The sequence below is a fragment of the Canis lupus genome, chromosome 5 (assembly GCF_003254725.2).
Source record: "Canis lupus dingo isolate Sandy chromosome 5, ASM325472v2, whole genome shotgun sequence".
In the NCBI taxonomy this organism is placed as follows: domain Eukaryota; kingdom Metazoa; phylum Chordata; class Mammalia; order Carnivora; family Canidae; genus Canis; species Canis lupus.
Window position 1 is genome coordinate 34,178,359 of NC_064247.1, and position 19,022 is coordinate 34,197,380.

At 39.5% G+C, this 19,022-nt stretch overlaps 1 protein-coding gene across 9 annotated transcripts in view; it reads right to left on the reverse strand.

The window, feature by feature from the left end:
- STX8 (syntaxin 8) overlaps positions 1 to 19,022 on the reverse strand; it is a 258,093-nt gene that overhangs the window by 235,872 nt on the left and 3,199 nt on the right. For 5 of the 9 annotated variants that reach the window (XM_049110214.1, XM_049110219.1, XM_035716684.2 and 2 more), the window contains exons 2-4: positions 16,820 to 16,919; positions 10,219 to 10,313; positions 535 to 645 (exon numbers count right to left, since the gene is read on the reverse strand). The exons of 1 other annotated variant lie outside the window; for it this stretch is intronic. In XM_049110214.1, the coding sequence (XP_048966171.1) occupies positions 535 to 645; positions 10,219 to 10,313; positions 16,820 to 16,919 (306 nt within the window). Of the gene's footprint in view, positions 1 to 534; positions 646 to 10,210; positions 10,314 to 16,819; positions 16,920 to 19,022 lie in introns of all 9 variants that reach the window. 3 more of the 9 variants (XM_049110217.1, XM_049110218.1, XM_049110215.1) reach the window with 2 other exon arrangements.

Below are 19,022 nucleotides of genomic sequence, written 5' to 3' on the forward strand. Positions count from 1 at the left end.
GACCACTTCTCCGGGCCTTCCAACAGAGCTTGGTGCAGAACAGCAATCAACTGCATGGCCTGTGAATCACTCAGGGGCACAGCAGGAGCAAGAATCCTGCCCCATTCCCCTACCTTCATGAGCCATGGATGACACATCTTACTAGGACACACTTTTCCAAAGTGCCAGTGGGGGGAAAAAAAAAAACAACAAAAAAAACACCTAATGTCCCCACACAGATGAGTACCTGGCTTCAGGAGTTTAAAAGACAGCTAAGATAGCAGAAAGCAACTCAAGGATGCAAAGGAGATTTGCTGATTTTGTCTGTACTCTCCCCAAACATTCACCCCTCAAGATGAGATGCAGCTCAACACACCCGATTTCCTAAATCTTGAAAATTAAAAAACACTAAGTTGAAAGAAAATGATAGTCAAACACTATAAATGAGCTGGATCTATTTTACTAGTTGAGTTAGACCATTCAGGAAACAAATCTGTAATCTCTGCAAACACATCTTCACCCACCACATAATCCCTGTAAATGAAAAGGCCCTACCTGATGAGATCCGGTTCTGCACCCTCGTTCTTAAAAGATGCCACAAGCAGTCTCTCTCGAGTTACGAGTTCATCCAGGAGGTTCTGTCTTCGGTCTCCTTCAAGCTGTGTGCTGCAGGCAGCTAGTTAAGGTCCCAACAGTGGCTGGATTACCTCAGTTTACCTATTCTGTTATGCAGTGAGCTCTCCCAGCCAGCTATGACCCAGTACAGACACTAAGCAATATTGGCCAGAAGAGATCTCAGCTGTTCTGCTTCTGCTCCTGCTCTGACCTTCGACATCACAGATCTTCCAACTCAATGACCTTGACAGACTCAACCACTGAGAAATACAGGAGGTAGAAATTATCTTCCTCCCAGCGACCAACACTGAAATGATTATTCCTATCAGCAGAGCCATCTGACTCAGGGAGTCCTCAGGTTTTAAGTTCTAGGAGGCAGTGTTCAAGGGTGTTCTCCTAGACAGGAGTACCCTAAGATACTCTGTAAAAAAAGGAAAGAGGTTTTCTATGCTGCCTTCTTTCTTCCTATTAACACACTGGGAATAGATCCTGCAAAGTGCTACTCTGTGCGACACATTTGATCTAAAAGCAGCTCCCATCAGCTCAATATTTAAATACACGGCATGATATTTAAAGACAATTACAAAAAAAGAATCGGATTTCAATGTGTTATTCTAGTAAGCAGTGAAACCAGGAGTCTGAAGCCGAAAGTCTTGTTTTGACCACTATTTATGACCTTGAACCACCTTTTTCGATCTGTTTCCTCAGATGCAATACCAGATAATAGATTATTTCTAACACCTTTTCCAGCACAATTCATGAGTTATGGCAAAGAAATAAATCTGGGCTAAATCCAGTTTCTTTTTTATACTAGCTTCCTTGAAGCAAGCTAAGCAAGTTCTTCTAGGCTTAGGGAATGTGTGTGCGTGCTTGCATGTTTAAAAACAAAATAAAATGTTCAGGGAGAAAATTTCTGCCATGAAAGAACAAGGGGATAGGAGCCTGGGTGAATCTGTTGGTTGAGTGTCTGCCTTCAGCTCAGGTCATGATCCCAGGGTCCTGGGATTGAGCCTTGAATCAGGCTCCATGCTCAGCGAGGAGTCTGCTTCTCCTGTTTCTCCCTCTGCCTTTCCCTTGCTTGTTCTCTCTCAAATAAAAAAATAAAATCTTAAAAAAAAAAAGTGGAGAAAGCTAACCAACACTTCTGAAAGAACATCTCTGACACAAGACACAAGAGAGTAAGTACAGAAATAAGCCACCTCAGCACAGTGGATTTTATCTGGCTTTGAGTTTTTATTAGATGGCTTTTGTTTTATTGGACATGAAACTCTGGTAACGTAGTCACCCGGGGCACAGTCCTAGTTCTGGTAACGGTAAGATGTTAGTGAGACTCCTACTTTATTTATTTATTTATTTATTTGGCTCCTACTTTAAATTCAGAGACACTTCTCTATTTAAGAGATGGCATGAAACACTGTATGTAGGCCCAAAAATATTTCCAAGAAATTGGCAAAATCAAGTAGGAGCATCACCATTTCCTGGAGGAGGCAGGGGACCATGGCCTGGGGATCTACAATTTCTGGTGCTAATTGTGAATAGAAAGAGCTAGCTTGCAAGTAAAATAATAATAATTTTTAAAAATCCATTAAAAAAGTTCTCCAGGGATCCCTGGGTGGTGCAGCAGTTTGGCGCCTGCCTTTGGCCCAGGGCGCGATCCTGGAGACCCGGGATCAAATCCCACGTCGGGCTCCCGGTGCATGGAGCCTGCTTCTGCCTATGTCTCTGCCTCTCTCTCTCTCTCTCTCTGTGACTATCATAAATAAATAAAAATTAAAAAAAAAAAAAAGTTCTCCAGTAACAGACAGTAGTTAATAAAATCACAAATCCCCAAACCAATGTAGTTTAGCAGGGTCAGTGGCTTCAGATATTAAAATAAGTCAATAGATTGTCTCAACATTCCAGAATGCCATGCTCTTCCCAAAGCCCTCTTGGTAACCATAAACTAGCCACTGCAGCTAAGAAACAGCGGGCTGGGTGCGTGGGTGGCTCAGTTAGTTGAGTGTCAGGCTCTTGGGTTTCACTCAGGTCATGATCTCAGGGTCGTGAGATTGAGCCCTGTGTTGGCCTCTGCCCTCACAAAGAGTTTGCTCAAGATTCTCTCTCTCCCTCTGCCCCTTCCTTTCTCTCTCTCAAATAAATTTGAAAATCATAAAAAAAAAGAAAGAAAGGAAGGAACAAAGAAAGAGGGGGCTGAAGTACTTCATCTGGACAAAAAAAAGTCCAAATATTTGCCTTTTGATGGATGCCATAGAAAGGATAGGTATCAATGTGTTTCCATTAGTGGCAAATTGTCAACAGAGCAGAAGGTTTTTCTTCTACCTAAGAGAAGGTCATGGGTCGGGAGGTTGGGGGGAATAGAAGCTCTCAGAAGCTATGACATGAATTATACAGGACAAAATGGGAATTTTACTTTGTGGAAAGTATTAGTTATATCACAATACTAACTTGCCTAGTCCTGTGTTCTGCATTCCACCAACTCTGGCAACCTGTGGTTTTCAGTGTCCAGCCACCCAAGCAAACATAAGCTGAACTACAATCCATTCTTACAATTAAGCATAGATTTCACTGGCTCAGAGATTTAAAGGTTAAAAAAATAAAATCACAAAAGTATCATCAGGGAAGACAAAGGGTAACTTTTTATAATTCTTGGGATAAGAGAAATCTTTCCCATCAAATTGAAAATGTATAGACCACGAAGGAAAAGACCAATGTGACTATATAGAACTTTTTAAGTATCAGCAAAATGAATATATACATGACAAATTAATAGTGACAAATGAAAAGAAAGAGGCAAAAACATTACAGAGCACAGAAAAAAGAACCCCTAATAATAATGGAAAAACATTCAGTTTTTACATTAGTAAAAGAAATGCAAACAGAAACATACTATCCCCTTCATGTATCAGATTAGGAAGTGTGACCAGGAAGTTCTGGAAAGGGTAGAGGAAGCAGGCACTCTGTGACAAAAACAAGCTCAGCCAATTGCCAGACTGCCTTCTAAATGGCAAAATTTAGAAAGCACAATCTTACAACAGGTCCTTGTCCTGCAGATACATCACACATCTACACCAAGGCTTAGGAACAGACATGTTCACTACAGCCAAATAGCAAAAACATCCTGATGTCCACCAAATAAGAATTAGCACAACTCCACAGTGGAAATGTTTTGCAGCCTAAAAGAAAAAAAAAAGGAGAAAAAAGAGTGGCAACACTCTTAATGGACCGGCGATAATAATTAACATACCCGAGCACTTACTAAGTACTTGACGTGGATTATCTGATAGGATATCATTTCTAAAACATAGTGTTAAAATGAAATAAAAGAAAAAGCAGCCAAGAGCTAAACAGTGAATGGTGTGCTCCCACTGCATTTAAAAAACACTCAGCTGGACACACGTATGTTTGTATGTATACACAGAACATTTCTGGAAGGATACGAAACAACTGCCACTAAGGAGGGAGCATTGGGGATTTGGGGTGTGAGGGACCCTTACTTTTCAGGTGTTTTGTATGGTGTGCCTATCATAATGCTAATTAATAAAATCACAAGTTTCAAAACCAAATGGATGGTGTGACCCCTTTATGTAGTCAAAATGAAATTTATATCTACATGCACACCTAGTTACGCAAGCCTAGGAAAGCCTGGGATGACAGGTGCCCACCATCCACACTGTGAACCCTGAAAGAGGTGGAGATGGTGGGGATGAAGTAGAGAGAGAGGCGAGGCGCTGGCCAAAACCAATCATAAGCATATAGGTAGAAGGTGCTTTTATAATAGCAACAGGGAAAGACAGGTGCTCAAATTTAACAGACGCCAGTTACAGGATTAAAGGCTCCTGAGGATAGACTTTATTAAATAACATCAGTTTCAAGAGCGGTAAAGCTTGGTGATTGTGTTTTGTAGGTTAGAGCTGAAGAACAGAATCACAGTTACTGCTACATGAATCCTTAGTGTTCCCCAGAGCCAGGTAGGGTTCCCCTGGTTCTCGCCACCAGGAGCATGGCCCAGTGTGGCTGTCACCTGGCTGATTACTGACAACATCAGGCTGGAGCCCAGCTCTGTCTGCTTCAAGTCAGGGCTTTCCCACCAAGACGAGCTGGCATTGACCCCCAAACCTTCAGGGGGCTTCTGCACCCTGGGGCTCCCAGGACTATCCACTTGGCCTCTGCACAGCATCCTGTTAAAATCAACATCAGAACCAGTAATACCAACACAGAATTTTCCCAGAGACGCCCTGCTAATCTGGGAAAACTGGAAAATTAACCAATTAGGAACGCCCTCCTCCTTGTTTGATTTGTATTTTAATCTACTGGGAGGATGTGGTATAGGAGATGGGGGGAGAGGAGCAAAAGGAGAAATCACAGATTAACAGCCCTTCTGCCCAGCACACTCATCATTTGAGGAGTTGTTCCTAACAAGAGATCGTAGAATCATCTAAGCAAGGATCCTACTACGTGTATGTGGACTGATGGCTGGCTTTACATATAAAGCCAAGTGATAGGGATGTAAGGTTGTACATGAAATGGGATGCTGATTTCATATTACCAGTAACTTGCTACCAGTGCGCTTCAGGCCAGCTTCCCTGCTCAAACTTGACAAGCCCTGGGAATCTATGAGGAAGTGGAAGGAAGATACTGCTGGTCCCACAGGATGCCCCACTCCCCATTCCAGCTCCTGGATTTTCTCTTTAGTTGGTAGAAGGCTTAAGAATTTTGGCAAGCCTTGCTTGTGAATTAATCACGCTGTAGAAGGAAGAAGTTTGCAGATACACTGATTTCTTTTTTGGTGCCCTAAGAGCTGTGACAAGACAGTTTAAAGGGGCACCTGGGTGGCTCAGTGGTTAAACATCTGCCTTCAGCTGCCTTCAAAATCCCAGGGTCCCGGGATTGAGTCCTACATTGGGCTCCCTGCAGGGAGCCTGCTTCTCCCTCTGTCTGTGTCTCTGCCTCTCTGTCTCTCTCATGAATAAATAAAATCTTAAAAAAAAAAAAAAATAGATAGTTGAGGGTCCTAGAGGCTAAACTTTGCTAGCTCACATGCATCTCATCCTTTTTTTTTTTTTAAGTTAACAAACTCTTCTGAATATTTATTATATACCAGGCCAAGCCTTTACCTTCCTCAGAGCACTGATCTCATTTTGCAAGCCCTATTTTAATACATTATCTATGTGCCTTGCTATAATCTCTTTACACGATGAGCAACTCCAGAAGGACTATCTGTAAATTCTCCCTGTTAGCTGGAATCTTTACAATAGGGACAAAATAATAAGTAGCAGGTCAGGTATACTTTTATTATCCCTCTTTCCGGATGGGAAAAAAAAAACCCCACCAAGGCACAAAGAGGTTAGGTAATTTGTCCAAGGTTAGTAAATGTTGAAAGCAACCTAGTATTCAACACCTGCCAGTAGGAGAGGCTAGTCCTGTGAGATGCTTTAAATTGACTTCCTCCAGCTTTTAAAACAACCTTGCAATGTAACTTTTTTTTCTAATTCCTACTCAAGATAATGAAATGAAGGTCCAGAAAGGCTAAATTGCTTGAGAAGTGGCAGAGCTAGTCCTCAATCTCAGGTCTGTCTGCTTCCAAAGTCAGTGCTGTTCCCACCATACCAATGGACTTCGTGGAAGCAGAAATACTTCCCAACAAATTGGGGCTGGTGGGAGACTTACATCAAGTTACTAATTATACATTGTGCCAGGTATGGATATTCAGAAAACAAAACAAAACAAAACAAGAAACCACAGCAGGCAGGAGCGCCTGGGTGGCTCAGTTGGCTATGCATCTGCCTTCAGCTCAGGTCATGATCTCAGGGTCCTGGGATGGAGCCCCACATTGGGCTCCCTGCTTATTGGGGAGTCTGCTTCTCCTTCTCCCTCTTTGATCTCTCTGGCTCTCTCTCTAAAATAAAAATTAAAAAAAAGAAAAAAAAAACAAAACCACAGCAAGCAAAACTACCATCTACTTTTACTACCGTGGTAACAAAGAAAGATCTTAGCATGGAAAGCTAGAAAGAATGTAGCAAGACTATAAATAAAAAAATCCCTACCGACATCAACAGTCTTGTCCCTACTTCCTCACCATACGAAGTCCCAATGAAAACTGTCATGTATAAGTACCATGCTTGAGAACCCATTTGAGCTTCACTGGAGCCACGAGGGGCTCTCTCTAAAGTCTATTTGGTTAGCCCCCCAACATCTGCATTTGTTTGGTTTGTTACCGAATGCAGATGGCTGCATCTGCCTATCCACCTGTCTACCTATCTTTTCTCCCCCTGCAAAAGAGAAAGGGGAAGAAAAGTTATTTATAGTTTTAAAGATCATTTCTATGGGACATCTCCCAAGACACCAAAGTATCTTTTTATATTGAACCCCTTTGTAAAGAGATTTTTAAAAAATCTCCTTAAAGTAGTAAAGGTGCTGCCTTTGAGAACCCAACAAAAAGATGAGCTTCACATAAGGCCAATTCAAGAATAATTTTACTACTACCTGACATTGCACATGCAGCCTCCCATGGCCCACAACTTTGCTCAACCAGCGAAGCAATTAACAACTGCTGTCACCAAGAAACATGGTGAATAGAAATTAATGTTTTTCAGCAATTTTAAACTCTGGCTGCAGGACTTTGGTTTATGAATTGCTAACTAACCAATTCAAAAGCACAGAACTTTCATTTTAACTTCACATTTATTCTTGCCAGGAGAAAATACTTTTCCAAGAAAGAGCAATAACATCTTATGCCTTCACTCCATGAGTTTAATTGTTTGGGAGGCATTTTCCTAGGACTTATCTTTCTGGCAATCCCTAGTGTTCTTTGGAAAACTGCACAAATACATAAATTTACTGAGTAAAGTGCCGTAAACTCTCAACTACCCAACACAGTAAGGAAATGTGGTATTCAAATATTCACATTAAAAAAGTCACCCAACATTAGTTATGCCTTAAAAAAAAAAAAAAGGATTAAACAGTCACTCTGTTGGCGATTTACGGACAAAAATTTTTCTAAGAATTACAACATCATAAAGCATACCTAATAAACCACAGTGAACAGTGTTTAATCTTTCTGATGATTAAGGAGGGTCTTGAGGATTTGCATTATAAACAGGATTTGTCTTGGCACTAGAGTAACATGCCAATTATTAGGGAATTCTAGTTGAAGACATGCCAGGTGACAGATGACTGTATTATTTCTACTAAAGTAAGATTCAGCTTTTAAACAACTGGCTTCGGGGCCAGACAGCCCTGACTCTGCGTCCAAGCTCTACCATTTCCCAGCTGTGGAGTCTGGGGCAAGTTACTCCAGCCCTCGGATTCCTCTCTGTATAAAATACTCCTCTGCTGGGATGCTGGATTCTTTTTCCAGCTCCATCTGTGACTTGGGGTGCAAAGGTTGACCTGGCCTCAATACCTTTTTTTGTAAAGAAAATAAGGAACCATCAACGCAAATAGCTCTCTGATACAGAGAGGATAAATACAAGAGAGGATAAATCCGGAGGATAACTGCCATAGAATTATGTAAAATAGTTGGGTAGGAGAAGGTCAAGGGAATTAAAAAGAGGCTTCATAATGGAGAAACTACCTCCTTTCCATTCCATCAAAAGAAATGGTCTCCCTGAAAACGCAGAGGTATTGAGCGCCCCCTTGGGGCGGGTGACCAGAAATTCCATCCTTAGCATGGGTTGCACTTCCAGTAGAAAGACCCAATTGTTTGAAAAAAAGACTTAAGAGTTTAAAGAATGCTGTTATCGTCCAGCTGAGTTTCTGCTTTATCCTACAAAATTCTACATTATCCACAGTAATGTCCTTAAATATTTTCATAATGTGTTTAATAACTCTGTTCAATACTTTTAAATATTTTTATATATTTTTCGTGCTTCATTCAGCAAATTCTGAGATGACCACAAAACCAAAGTCTGTGAGATTTCAAAAGATGGTCAGGCTGAAAGCATTCAGAACAAAGTCAATTATTACTGCCACATGCTCCTCTGTAACTAATAACGAGCAGAAGTTACCAATAGAAAAAAGTAAGAGTTCTTAATTTGTTTCCTTTTTACCCTCTAGTTTAACACATAAATATTATAAGATGAATAATCATGTTACCTTAATGGAAGGTTAGCAAATACACAGTTGTTAATATTACATCCTGAAAGGACTATTTAGTTACCTTCCTTACATATGTGCTTTAGGTAACAAGAAAATGAGTGTGTCTATCTGGACCTCAAGTGCAGTTGGGCCAATTGGAAACCACTTGAGGTCTACATAGTAGGACTTGCTGATCTTGATAAGTTAAAACCCTTTTTATAATAATGTGCATGGGGCACCAGCATGGCTCACCTGGTTAAGCAAGCCTTCGGCTCAGGTCAAGTCCCAGGGTCCTGGTATCAAGTCTCACATTGGGCTCTCTGTTCAGCAGGGGAGTCTGCTCCCTCTCTTTCTGTCCCTGTCACCACCACCACCATCTCCTTCCCACCCCCTCCACCCTTCGCTTGTGCTTCCACTTTTTCTCCCTCTCTTTCAAATAATAAATAAACCTTTAAAAATATATATACACACACGTATATATCTAATATATGTGTAGTATAAATTATACCAGATGGAGATATCAGAATATTCCAGTTGTGTTAAAAATAAAGCCCCCATTGTTTGTTGAAATTAAACTTTTACTTGAAACCTTAGCATGTGAGTAACTGGATATTTGGAAAATCATGCAATTAATCTAAATGAACCTCCCTGGTAGCATAAAGGGGTTACACTCGTAAGAAAATAATTGTTAAAACATTTTCAATTATTGTGTCTATATTCTTACATTTTCCCATGTAAAAACCATTTCCTGAGACACTCGAATCTGGCTTTTGGGTATGAACTGATCATTTGAAGAAATGATGAGGGGGGAAGCAGTTTGAGGCCATTTTTCAAACCAATATAAACTCGGCTTTACAGAACTGGTTTTTTCCTAAATGGATCAAATTATGAACTTCTAAAAAAAATTTCAATACTTAATAGCATTGGTAGGCAGTTGAGATGGTGGCACAACTTGCTTTAAGCAAGTGCTCCCTGCCTACCCCATACCCCCAAACTCTCAAACCTGGGGCAGTATCTGTGCTTCTCAAAGAATAGGAAGGCAAAGGAGTCCCATCTCAATAATCTACATAAATAGAGGGGGGGAAAATCCCAAAGATATATGACTTCTACTGGCATTGGCCTCTCAGAAAAGAAAATGGATCACTCAAAACTCTGGACACTCTAGCATTATCACAGCTCAGGATAACTATGATTGTCTCCTGCAGGAGCTGTGGCTCACCATCTTCAGGAGACTAGACAGGTGGGCATACAAACCTTGATGCAAACACACCACTGGCAGAAAGCACTCACTTCCTACACCATAAAGGTCATGCCCAAATAACACTCAAATAAATTAATGCCTTCAGTGTGTCTTGCTCCGCCAGCATATTCACTGTAAAACATGTAACAGACACTTAAAATAGAAATCAAGAGGATAGGCAATATTTTGGAAACCAGGTCTTCCTCAAGCTGTGGAAAAATCTGGGTGGCCCAGATTCCTTCCTTTCTTAAAATAAGACTGCTTTTCCTCCCACTCTAGAAAAGAGGTGGAAATGTTTACATGGATACATCTGATGTGTTGACACAGCATTTAGCAATAAGTCCTTCAAAAGGGCGATCTTTTCCTTCAGATTCTGCAACAAAGTTCTGATTGTCACGGTAAGCTGGAAAGAAAAGAACACATCCTAAGTATGCTGGTCCAGAGGTGCGGGATCTCCTACAAATATGTAAACATAACTGTGGTTCCTGCAAGGGCAAGCTGGCAGAGATGCGTAACCTCCCAACGATACCCTTGGGGTTGTAAGGTATCTAAATTTTTGTCCAGCCACCCACCTGATGCTCGTACCCACTCTCCAATGTGACCAGTCACAGCTGCAGGTCACAGGTGTGACCAGTTCACACCTCCATAGATAGTGATTGGAAACTGCCACTTGGTCCTTGCAGTCTGAATTCTGTGCTCTAAGCATCTACCCTTGGATCCTCTTTGTCCACCTTGGAGTCACACGGGAAATTGGGTTCCCTAGCCTTCATTCCCCAGCAAAAATCCCACAGTTCCCTCAACTTTGCTTCAAATGACAAGATGGCAAGTCCCATGTCATCCTGGCCAGTCTTCCCTAAATATGCTGGTATGCTTAAAACCCATTTAAACATTTTATAGCCGTGTGTTCTTCTTATGCAATGTTAACCACACGTGACTATTTTTTCCAACAGCATGTGGATTTTCTCAATCATTCTGCAGACCCAGAGGAAATTTTGGTTTGTGAGTGCTACTCTCAAGTATGGAGGAGGGTGGGCAGAGGGGCTCTCAGATATTAAGAAATATGAAAAATAAAGCTACCCATGTAAATTAAATATAGTCAGCCATGGGTGAAATCAGAGATAATGTTTAAAAAAACAAGACTGTTACAGATTTCATTTGCTACCTTGTTCAAAGCAATTACAAAGCTGCAGTAGAAGTGGGGGCTCCCTCCCTAGATTAGTGGTCCCACTAAGGAAAAAAAAACAGCAGGACACCAGAGGTTGGCCCAGGGCTGCACACATCAAGCAACCCTCAAAGGTATCAGCAGCCAAGAAAAGTCTAACCTTAACTATTCTAATACCTCTGGGAACCACGGAAAAACCACCCACAATGTTTATGAGGAAATACCAAGGAAAGCAGATCTCCTCTCATTCAAGAAGTAAAGAGTAAAACAAACAAACAAAAAAAGCACAACACACGCATGCACATGCACGCACACACACAGATACACATCAAACCTAAAAGGTCTATGAAATTAAAGCTCAAAAGCATTCAAGAGATGAAAGAGAATGTAGCCATTAAAAAGTATGATTGAAATCTCAACTTGTTAACACAGTAAGAGAGCCATCATAATTTATTTAAAAAGAAATCAAGTCATAAAATGAAATATCACCCGCACTGAGAAAAATCAATCTAGGAATGAAATACTTGAAAATGCCAAGGGCAGTTATCTCTGAGTAGTGGGATTTTAAAAATATTTTATAAGAAAATGATTACTTTTATAATCAGGAAAAGTGTTCCATTATCATAATTTAACAGAAACCTTCCAAGCACAGAAAAAGATGGAAAGCCAACTTCATATTTTAAGCTAACACAACCCTGGTACCAGGCACTAACAGAGATATTGGGGGGAAAAAGAAACCACATGCCAATCTCCCATGGGGATTATAAAACATAAAAGTCTTTTAAAAATATTAGCAAAGCAAATTCAGAATTATGTTAAGATGACAATATATATACTATCACCAAGCAGAATTTATCCTAGTAATTTACGAACAGTTTGATGTTAGAAAATCTAATAATAAAGCTGACAGTGTTAACGATTAATGCAGCATAGGGGGAATTAATTAAAAACAAAACAGAAACCAAGAAAGCTGCTTTAACTACAATATGATTCAACTTTGGTCTAGAAGTTCTAACCAACGCAGTTAAGACAAGTGAAAGACAAGAGCCGGAAAGGAGAGGAAATCATCATTATTTGCAAATGGAGTAATCTATTTTTTGGGAACGTTAAATGAAGCCCCTGACAGATTACTAGAAACAGGAAAAGAAGTCAGTACGTTATCAACCACATAATGGAAAAAAAAAAATCAAAGGAGTTTCTAAATTTAGGTAATAGGTAGGGAGAATTTTTTTTTAGTTATTATTTTTAAACATCATTAACAATGTCGGGAAAATCTAAAAAATATCTAGCACAGTGCCTGGCACACAGGGAATGTGCAGTAAATAACTAATGAAGGAATGAGTAGAAGGAAACATTTAATACTGTAAAAACGTAAATGTCCCCTAATTTAACCTATAAATAAGCCACACATCTATTCAAAGTCTCATCTGGAGTTCTTTTATTGGAAAACAGGTGGTAATTGAGGCACAGCACAAAAGTGAAGCTATGAAGCTATGCAAAATTATTCAAGAACATGGATAAAGGGAAATAGAAAGATAAGGAATATATATGATAATGGGGGATTTAAACAATCAGATACTAAGTCTTTATAAAAACTACAAGAGTATAATGCTGGGAGTTGGCGAAAGCTTCATTAGTGCAACAGAACAGAAGGTCCAGCAAGAGTGCAGCTGCGTAAAAAGTCGGTGAATGAAATACAGTATATTTCATAGCCTGGGCAGTAAGGTAAGGAATAATTTAGCAAAGAGGGGGGAAAAAGTAAAATTAAATGCCCACAACACACTGAAATAAAACTTCAAATATTTTAAAGATACATGTTTAAAAATAAAGGAAAAACTGAAGGAAAGATTGAAGAAAATTTAGATGATTAGATAAAATATTTCACATAATCTCTGGGTATGAGAGATCTTTGTCAGAATTGTCTCCCCTCTTTCTAGAAGAAAAGACCACAAATAAAAATACTGAAAATATCAAACAGTGTTTAAAAACAATTACATATCAAAAGAAAATGTCATTTATAAAATCAAAAGCCAATTTAAGAGAAAATGTATTGGTACCAAATATGCCAGATCAAGCTTTAATATAGCCAACATACATACAAAGAACACTGAGATTAAGAAATAACAGGTTAGGTTACGGACATACACTGGCAATTCACAAAGGAAGAAATACAAGTATCCAATAAATATATGAAAATATGTTCGGTGGCATAAGTAATTTTAAAAATGCACAATAAACTATTGTATACTTTCACCTAAGGATTTGAATGAAATGAAAATGATTTTTAAAAGATAATCAGAATTGGTACAGAATTGTATGTTCAAGAAGCTTAAAATTTCATACAACCTAAATCCAGAAAGTCTACACTGAGAAACTTATTCTCACAGGGGCAGTAATTTAACCACACTGAAAACTCATAATTAGAAATAATCTAGCTATCTAAGAAAATGATACCAGTTAAATGAATCAGAGATGTAAACATGAAAAGTGAACCATACATTTATTAGAAGAAAACAGGAATACGTTCCCTTACATCCTAGAAATGGCAAAAGTTATGAGTAAAAATACAGAAGCAATTAAAGATCGTTCACCAACTGTTTAAAAAAACCAAAACTTTCACATGGCAGATGATACCATAAGCAAAGCCAAACCACAAATGATAAAGAAAATAAATTACAGTATGTCACCAAAAACTAATCTCCACATTATATAAGGAATTCTTTTAAAGACTAAAAAGACCAACAATCCAATAAAAAAATGGGCAAGAGACAAGAACTTCTCAGAAAAATATATATAAATAACGCTTAAGCATGTGAAAACATACTTCCCGATTCATGTATGAAAAATGCAAATGTGAAGCTACGCTGAGGCACCATGTCTCACTTAGCTGACTGGCAACGACTAAGAAGATGACAACACCCTCTGTTGGTCAGCCTGTGAAGAAACAGAAATTCGTGCACTGCTGATCAGGGTGCCAAAGGCAAGCACCTCCGTGGAGGGGCATTTGGCTACGGGTGAAAATAATCACATACATTCTGGTTCTGAGAATTCACCCTTAAAAGACATCTCCACAAATATAAGGGGGGGAGGAAGCATAAAGGGATTTATTGCAGCATTATTCATAACAGCACAATAGTAGAAACCATCCAAATGCCCATCCTTAGATGGGTTAAATGGGACAACAGCATATCTGTGTGATAGAGTACTATATAGCCCTAAAGAACAGCAAAGATCTCAGTGAATTAATATGGAGGGTTCACTACAATGTAGTATTAAATAAAAAGAGCAAGATACCAAAGGGTATCTTTTATGTAAAAGGAAGAGAAATGAGAACACACACAAATACACAGATGCTTATTTCTGCAAAAAAAAAAAAAAACAAAAACAAAAACACACAGGAAGAATAAACGAGAAATTCATGAAAATGATTGCATATAAGGAGTACTAACTATTAATATAATAAACCCACAATTATATGACCAATTAATCTAAAAAAGCAGGAAAGGGTATTCAGTGGGAAAAAGAAAGTCTTTCAACAAATGGTGTTAGAAAACTGGACAGCCATGCACATAAGAATGAAATTGGACCATTCTCTTACACCGTACACAAAAATAAACTGAAAGTGGATTAAAGACTTATTTTTTTAATAGGTCTTTTTTTTTATTTTATTTATTTATGATAGTCACACAGAGAGAGAGAGAGAGGTAGAGACATAGGCAGAGGGAGAAGCAGGCTCCATGCAGGGAGCCCGACGTGGGATTCGATCCTGGGTCTCCAGAATCGCGCCCTGGGCCAAAGGCAGGCGCTAAACCGCTGTGCCACCCAGGGATCCCAGATTAAAGACTTAAATGTGAGACCTAAAATCATAAAAATCCTACAAGAGAGCAGGAAATATTGGCCCAAGCAACTTCTTTCTAAATATATTTCCTGAGGCAAGGTGAATAAATAAAAAATAAACTACTGGGACTTCATCAAAACAAAAAGCTTCAGCACGGCAAAGGAAACAACCAACAACGCAAAAAGGCAATCTACTGAATGGGAGAAGACATTTGCAAATGACATATCTGATAAACTCTTAATATGCAAAATATCTAAAGAACTGATTCAACTCAACACCCCAAAACCAAGTAATCCAATTTAAAACCGGGCAGAAGACAGGAACAGACATTTCTCCAAAGAAGACATCCACATGGCCAACAGACACGTGAAAAGATGCTCGACATTACTCAGCATCAGGGAAATACAAATCAAAACCACAACGAGATGTCACCTCACACCTGTCAGAATGTATAAAATCAACAACACAAGAAACAAGTGTCGGCGAGGATGTGGAGAAAGGGGAACCCTCTTGCACATTGGTCGGAATGCAAACAGGTGTAGCCACTGTGGAAAACAGTGAGGCAGGTCCTCAGTAAGTTAAAAATAGAGCTACTCTACAATCTAGTAATCAAACTACTGGGTATTTACCCAAAGAATAAAAGAATACTAATTCAAGGGGATACATGTACCCTTATGTTTACTGCGGCATTATCTACAATAGCCAAGATATGGAAGCAGCCCCAGTGTCCATCACTTGATGAGTGGATGAAAAAGTGTGTGTGTGTATACATATATAAGAATATATGTATACACACACACAACAGAATACACATACACAATGGAATATTATTCAGCCATAAAAAGAATTAAATCTTGCTATGTGCAGCAACATAAATGGAGCTAAAGAGTTTAATGCTAAGTAAGATAAGTCAGAGAAAGACAAATACCACATGATTTTACTCTTATGTGGAATTAAGAAATAAACCAACAAAGGGAAAACAAAGAAACAAAGGGGAAAACAGAGAGAGAGACAAACCAAGAAATAGACTCTTAACCATAGAGCATAAACTGGTGGTTACCACGTTGGGGGGGGGGGGGGAGGAGGATAAGTATGGGGGTTAAAGATTGCAAAAAAAAAAAAAAGAATATAAACAGATGCTAAGGATAGCATAAAAAAGGAAAACAAAAAAGGAATCCATTCTAATAACTTTAGAACAGAATAACCTCAGTATTATTAGTGGGATACTAGTTCTTAAAAAAAATAAGACAAATTCAGACTTAGTGATTGTGGTGGCACCTGCGCAGTAATTCTGAAACTGTTTTCTGTAAACTATATGGTAGATCAAATGAACAAAAAGATATCACTGTTTTTGGAAACCAAAGTTCTGACTGCTGGAAAGGAAAAATATGAATTTGAGTGGGGAAGTTTAGAAAGAAACTTGTGTCCTGGACTCAAATCAAAGGTGCTAGTATGAACTCCTGAGTGTCTAAAAAATAGATTTCCTAGCTAAATCCTGCCACTGTTTTTGTACAGCCTGCAAACTATTTACATTTTTCCATGTAAAATGTAAAAAAAAAGGCCACGATCCTTTTGGCAAGAACAGTTACTCCAAGAGGTGAAGATGTCACCTCTTGTTCTGCAAAGTCTGGAAGATTTACTGTCTAGGGTTTGACCCAGACTATGAAATTGTTAGAAACTTTGGTTATGGAGGAGAAATTAAACAGGTGTCATGCTTCACTTAGTCTCAGTTATAACGATTAACTGATTGGTTGTAATATCAATTCCACACATGTAAGTTTGGAGTCCATTTTATACATATACATACACACACACACACACACACACACACAGCCTCAGCAGTAGGAGGGTTTTCAGACCTCAGAGCTCAAACAAATCATTTCAGGTACTAATTTTCCCCTGGTCTTACCCTGATTGTATTTTCACCATTTCTTTCATACTGATTTTGCTGTTGGATTTTCTCGGCAATCTCTTGTGCAATTTGGCAGGTAGAGTCGTATGTGGAGAACCTGCATTAAAGTCGTAAAGGGAAAAGAATGTTTAAGGTTCTTTGAAAGAAGATTTCTGTGTCATCTGAGCTTTGTTTTTTTTTTAATTTATTTTAATTAATTTTTTTTTTGAGCTTCTGTTTTTAATTCTAGCCACAAATTCAAACAGAAGGAAGGGTAGTAATAGTTAACAGTCATAGGGACATGTGTTGCTATTATGGTAAATATTATGAGCAGGGATCTATTCTGAATGCTTCATTTTTAATTCACTTAATCCACAAAAAAATGCCAGGAGGCAGGTACCATTACCACCCCCACCTGTAAGGAAATATCAGGTACAAAGAGGTACAGAGACCTGCCCAAGTGATACCCCCAGCAGCAAGCCAAGGCTGCCCAGCCCTGAGTTTGGGCTCCTACCCACTTCACCATTCTGCAGATGGTAACATGTTTGAATTCACTGACTTAAAGACACCATTCTGCAGATGGTAACATGTTTGAATTCACTGACTTAAAGAATGTTCGGTGAATGTTTACGGAGGGCCTCCTCTGTACCGAGTATTGTTCCTGGCCCTGGAGAGCAGAGCAGTGAATGACATGGACAACGTCCCTGCTCTAGGAGCTTAGCAAAGGGAGAAAGGCATAAAATAAATAAATATGTAGTATGTCAAGTGCTGGTATGTGTGAAGAAGAAAAATAAAGCAGGATTAAAGAGCAGAGAGTGACAGGCAAGGTGAGGAAGCCAGCCAGCAGCTATCTTGGGAAGAGCTTTACATGTAAAACAAGAACAGCAAGTACTGTTTATCCTACAACGAAATGCTCTGGAGACACAGGACACACACCCTCCTGACATCTAAGCTTATGAGAATTCTCTCAAAACATTTGCTGGGTTTCTGTTTAGTACTCAAAGTGTTGGAGGCTTTGAAAAATTCACAGTGAGTTCCCAGTCACCCCTTCGTGGGTCCGTTTGTAACAGCCTTTCTATTTTCTATTTGTTTTACAGAGAAGAGCTAAGTGCGCCTATACGTTGTGTTTCATCTACCAGGTGGTCAGTTCGATACAATCAACATATTTTCCCAGTACAAAATATTGAAAACTGCTGTTTTACCCAATGTCCCAAGTTTTGCTTGAGAAGGTAAACAATCCATTCCTTAAAATCTTTGAACTCCCACTCACTACTCATATACCTAAGGAACTTAGCAAATGTGTTTTTCAGTGATGAAAAAGAACAATCTTCAGTCACTTCTCTTACCAATCTTACTATAGTGATTACAGCAATAGTAGTATAGTGATTGAGTACGGATCTGGGCCAGTTCTGGCTAAGAGTGTTACATTCTGAACTTCACATCCCATGAGGTAGGATCATTAACTACTTCCCACTACACACTAAAGTGGCATCGTGCATATGTATACATGTGTAGTGTGCGTATGTTCACAAAGAAGAGCAGGTGATACAATACATAATTAAGGAAACAGGAGGGAAGGGGCACCTGGGTGGCTCAGTCAATTGAGCATCTGACTCTTGATTTGGGCTCAGGTCATATCTCAGGGTCATGAGATCAAACCCAGCATAGGGCTCTGTGCTGAGTATGCAGTCTGCTTGAGATTGTCTCCCTCCCTCTCTCTCTGCCTCTCCCCCCAAAAAGAAAAAAAAAAAAAAAAGATAACAGGAAGGAAGTTGGTAAGGAAACTGGGTCCTAGCCCCAGCTTTGCCACATTCCCCTTTTTCCCCTCCATACTGTCCTCTCCGAAAAGAGGAACTTAGGTCTGGCTCTGTGCTCCTAGACCATACTTGTGGAAATCACTAATGATGTATGCTATAGCTCCTACCAACTGTGGAACATAACTGGTAAGTCCTTCTGGAGTGTGGAAGTGAGAGAAATCACTGGCGGCCGAGGCACTCAGATTTGACAGGACTAGGCCAAGAGATTATATTCTGGGCTGAACTGCAAGATTGAGAGGCAGGAGGAAGAGGCACATTCTGGACTGGGCCAAAGACACAAGAAACAAGCAAAGGTGAAAGGAAGGAAACGGGCCTGGCACATTGGGCTGAGTGGCCCTAGGTAGGAGGATACAGTATCACAGGGTCACAGATGCGGGGAAGCTAGTTTCTGCAGAGACTCGAAC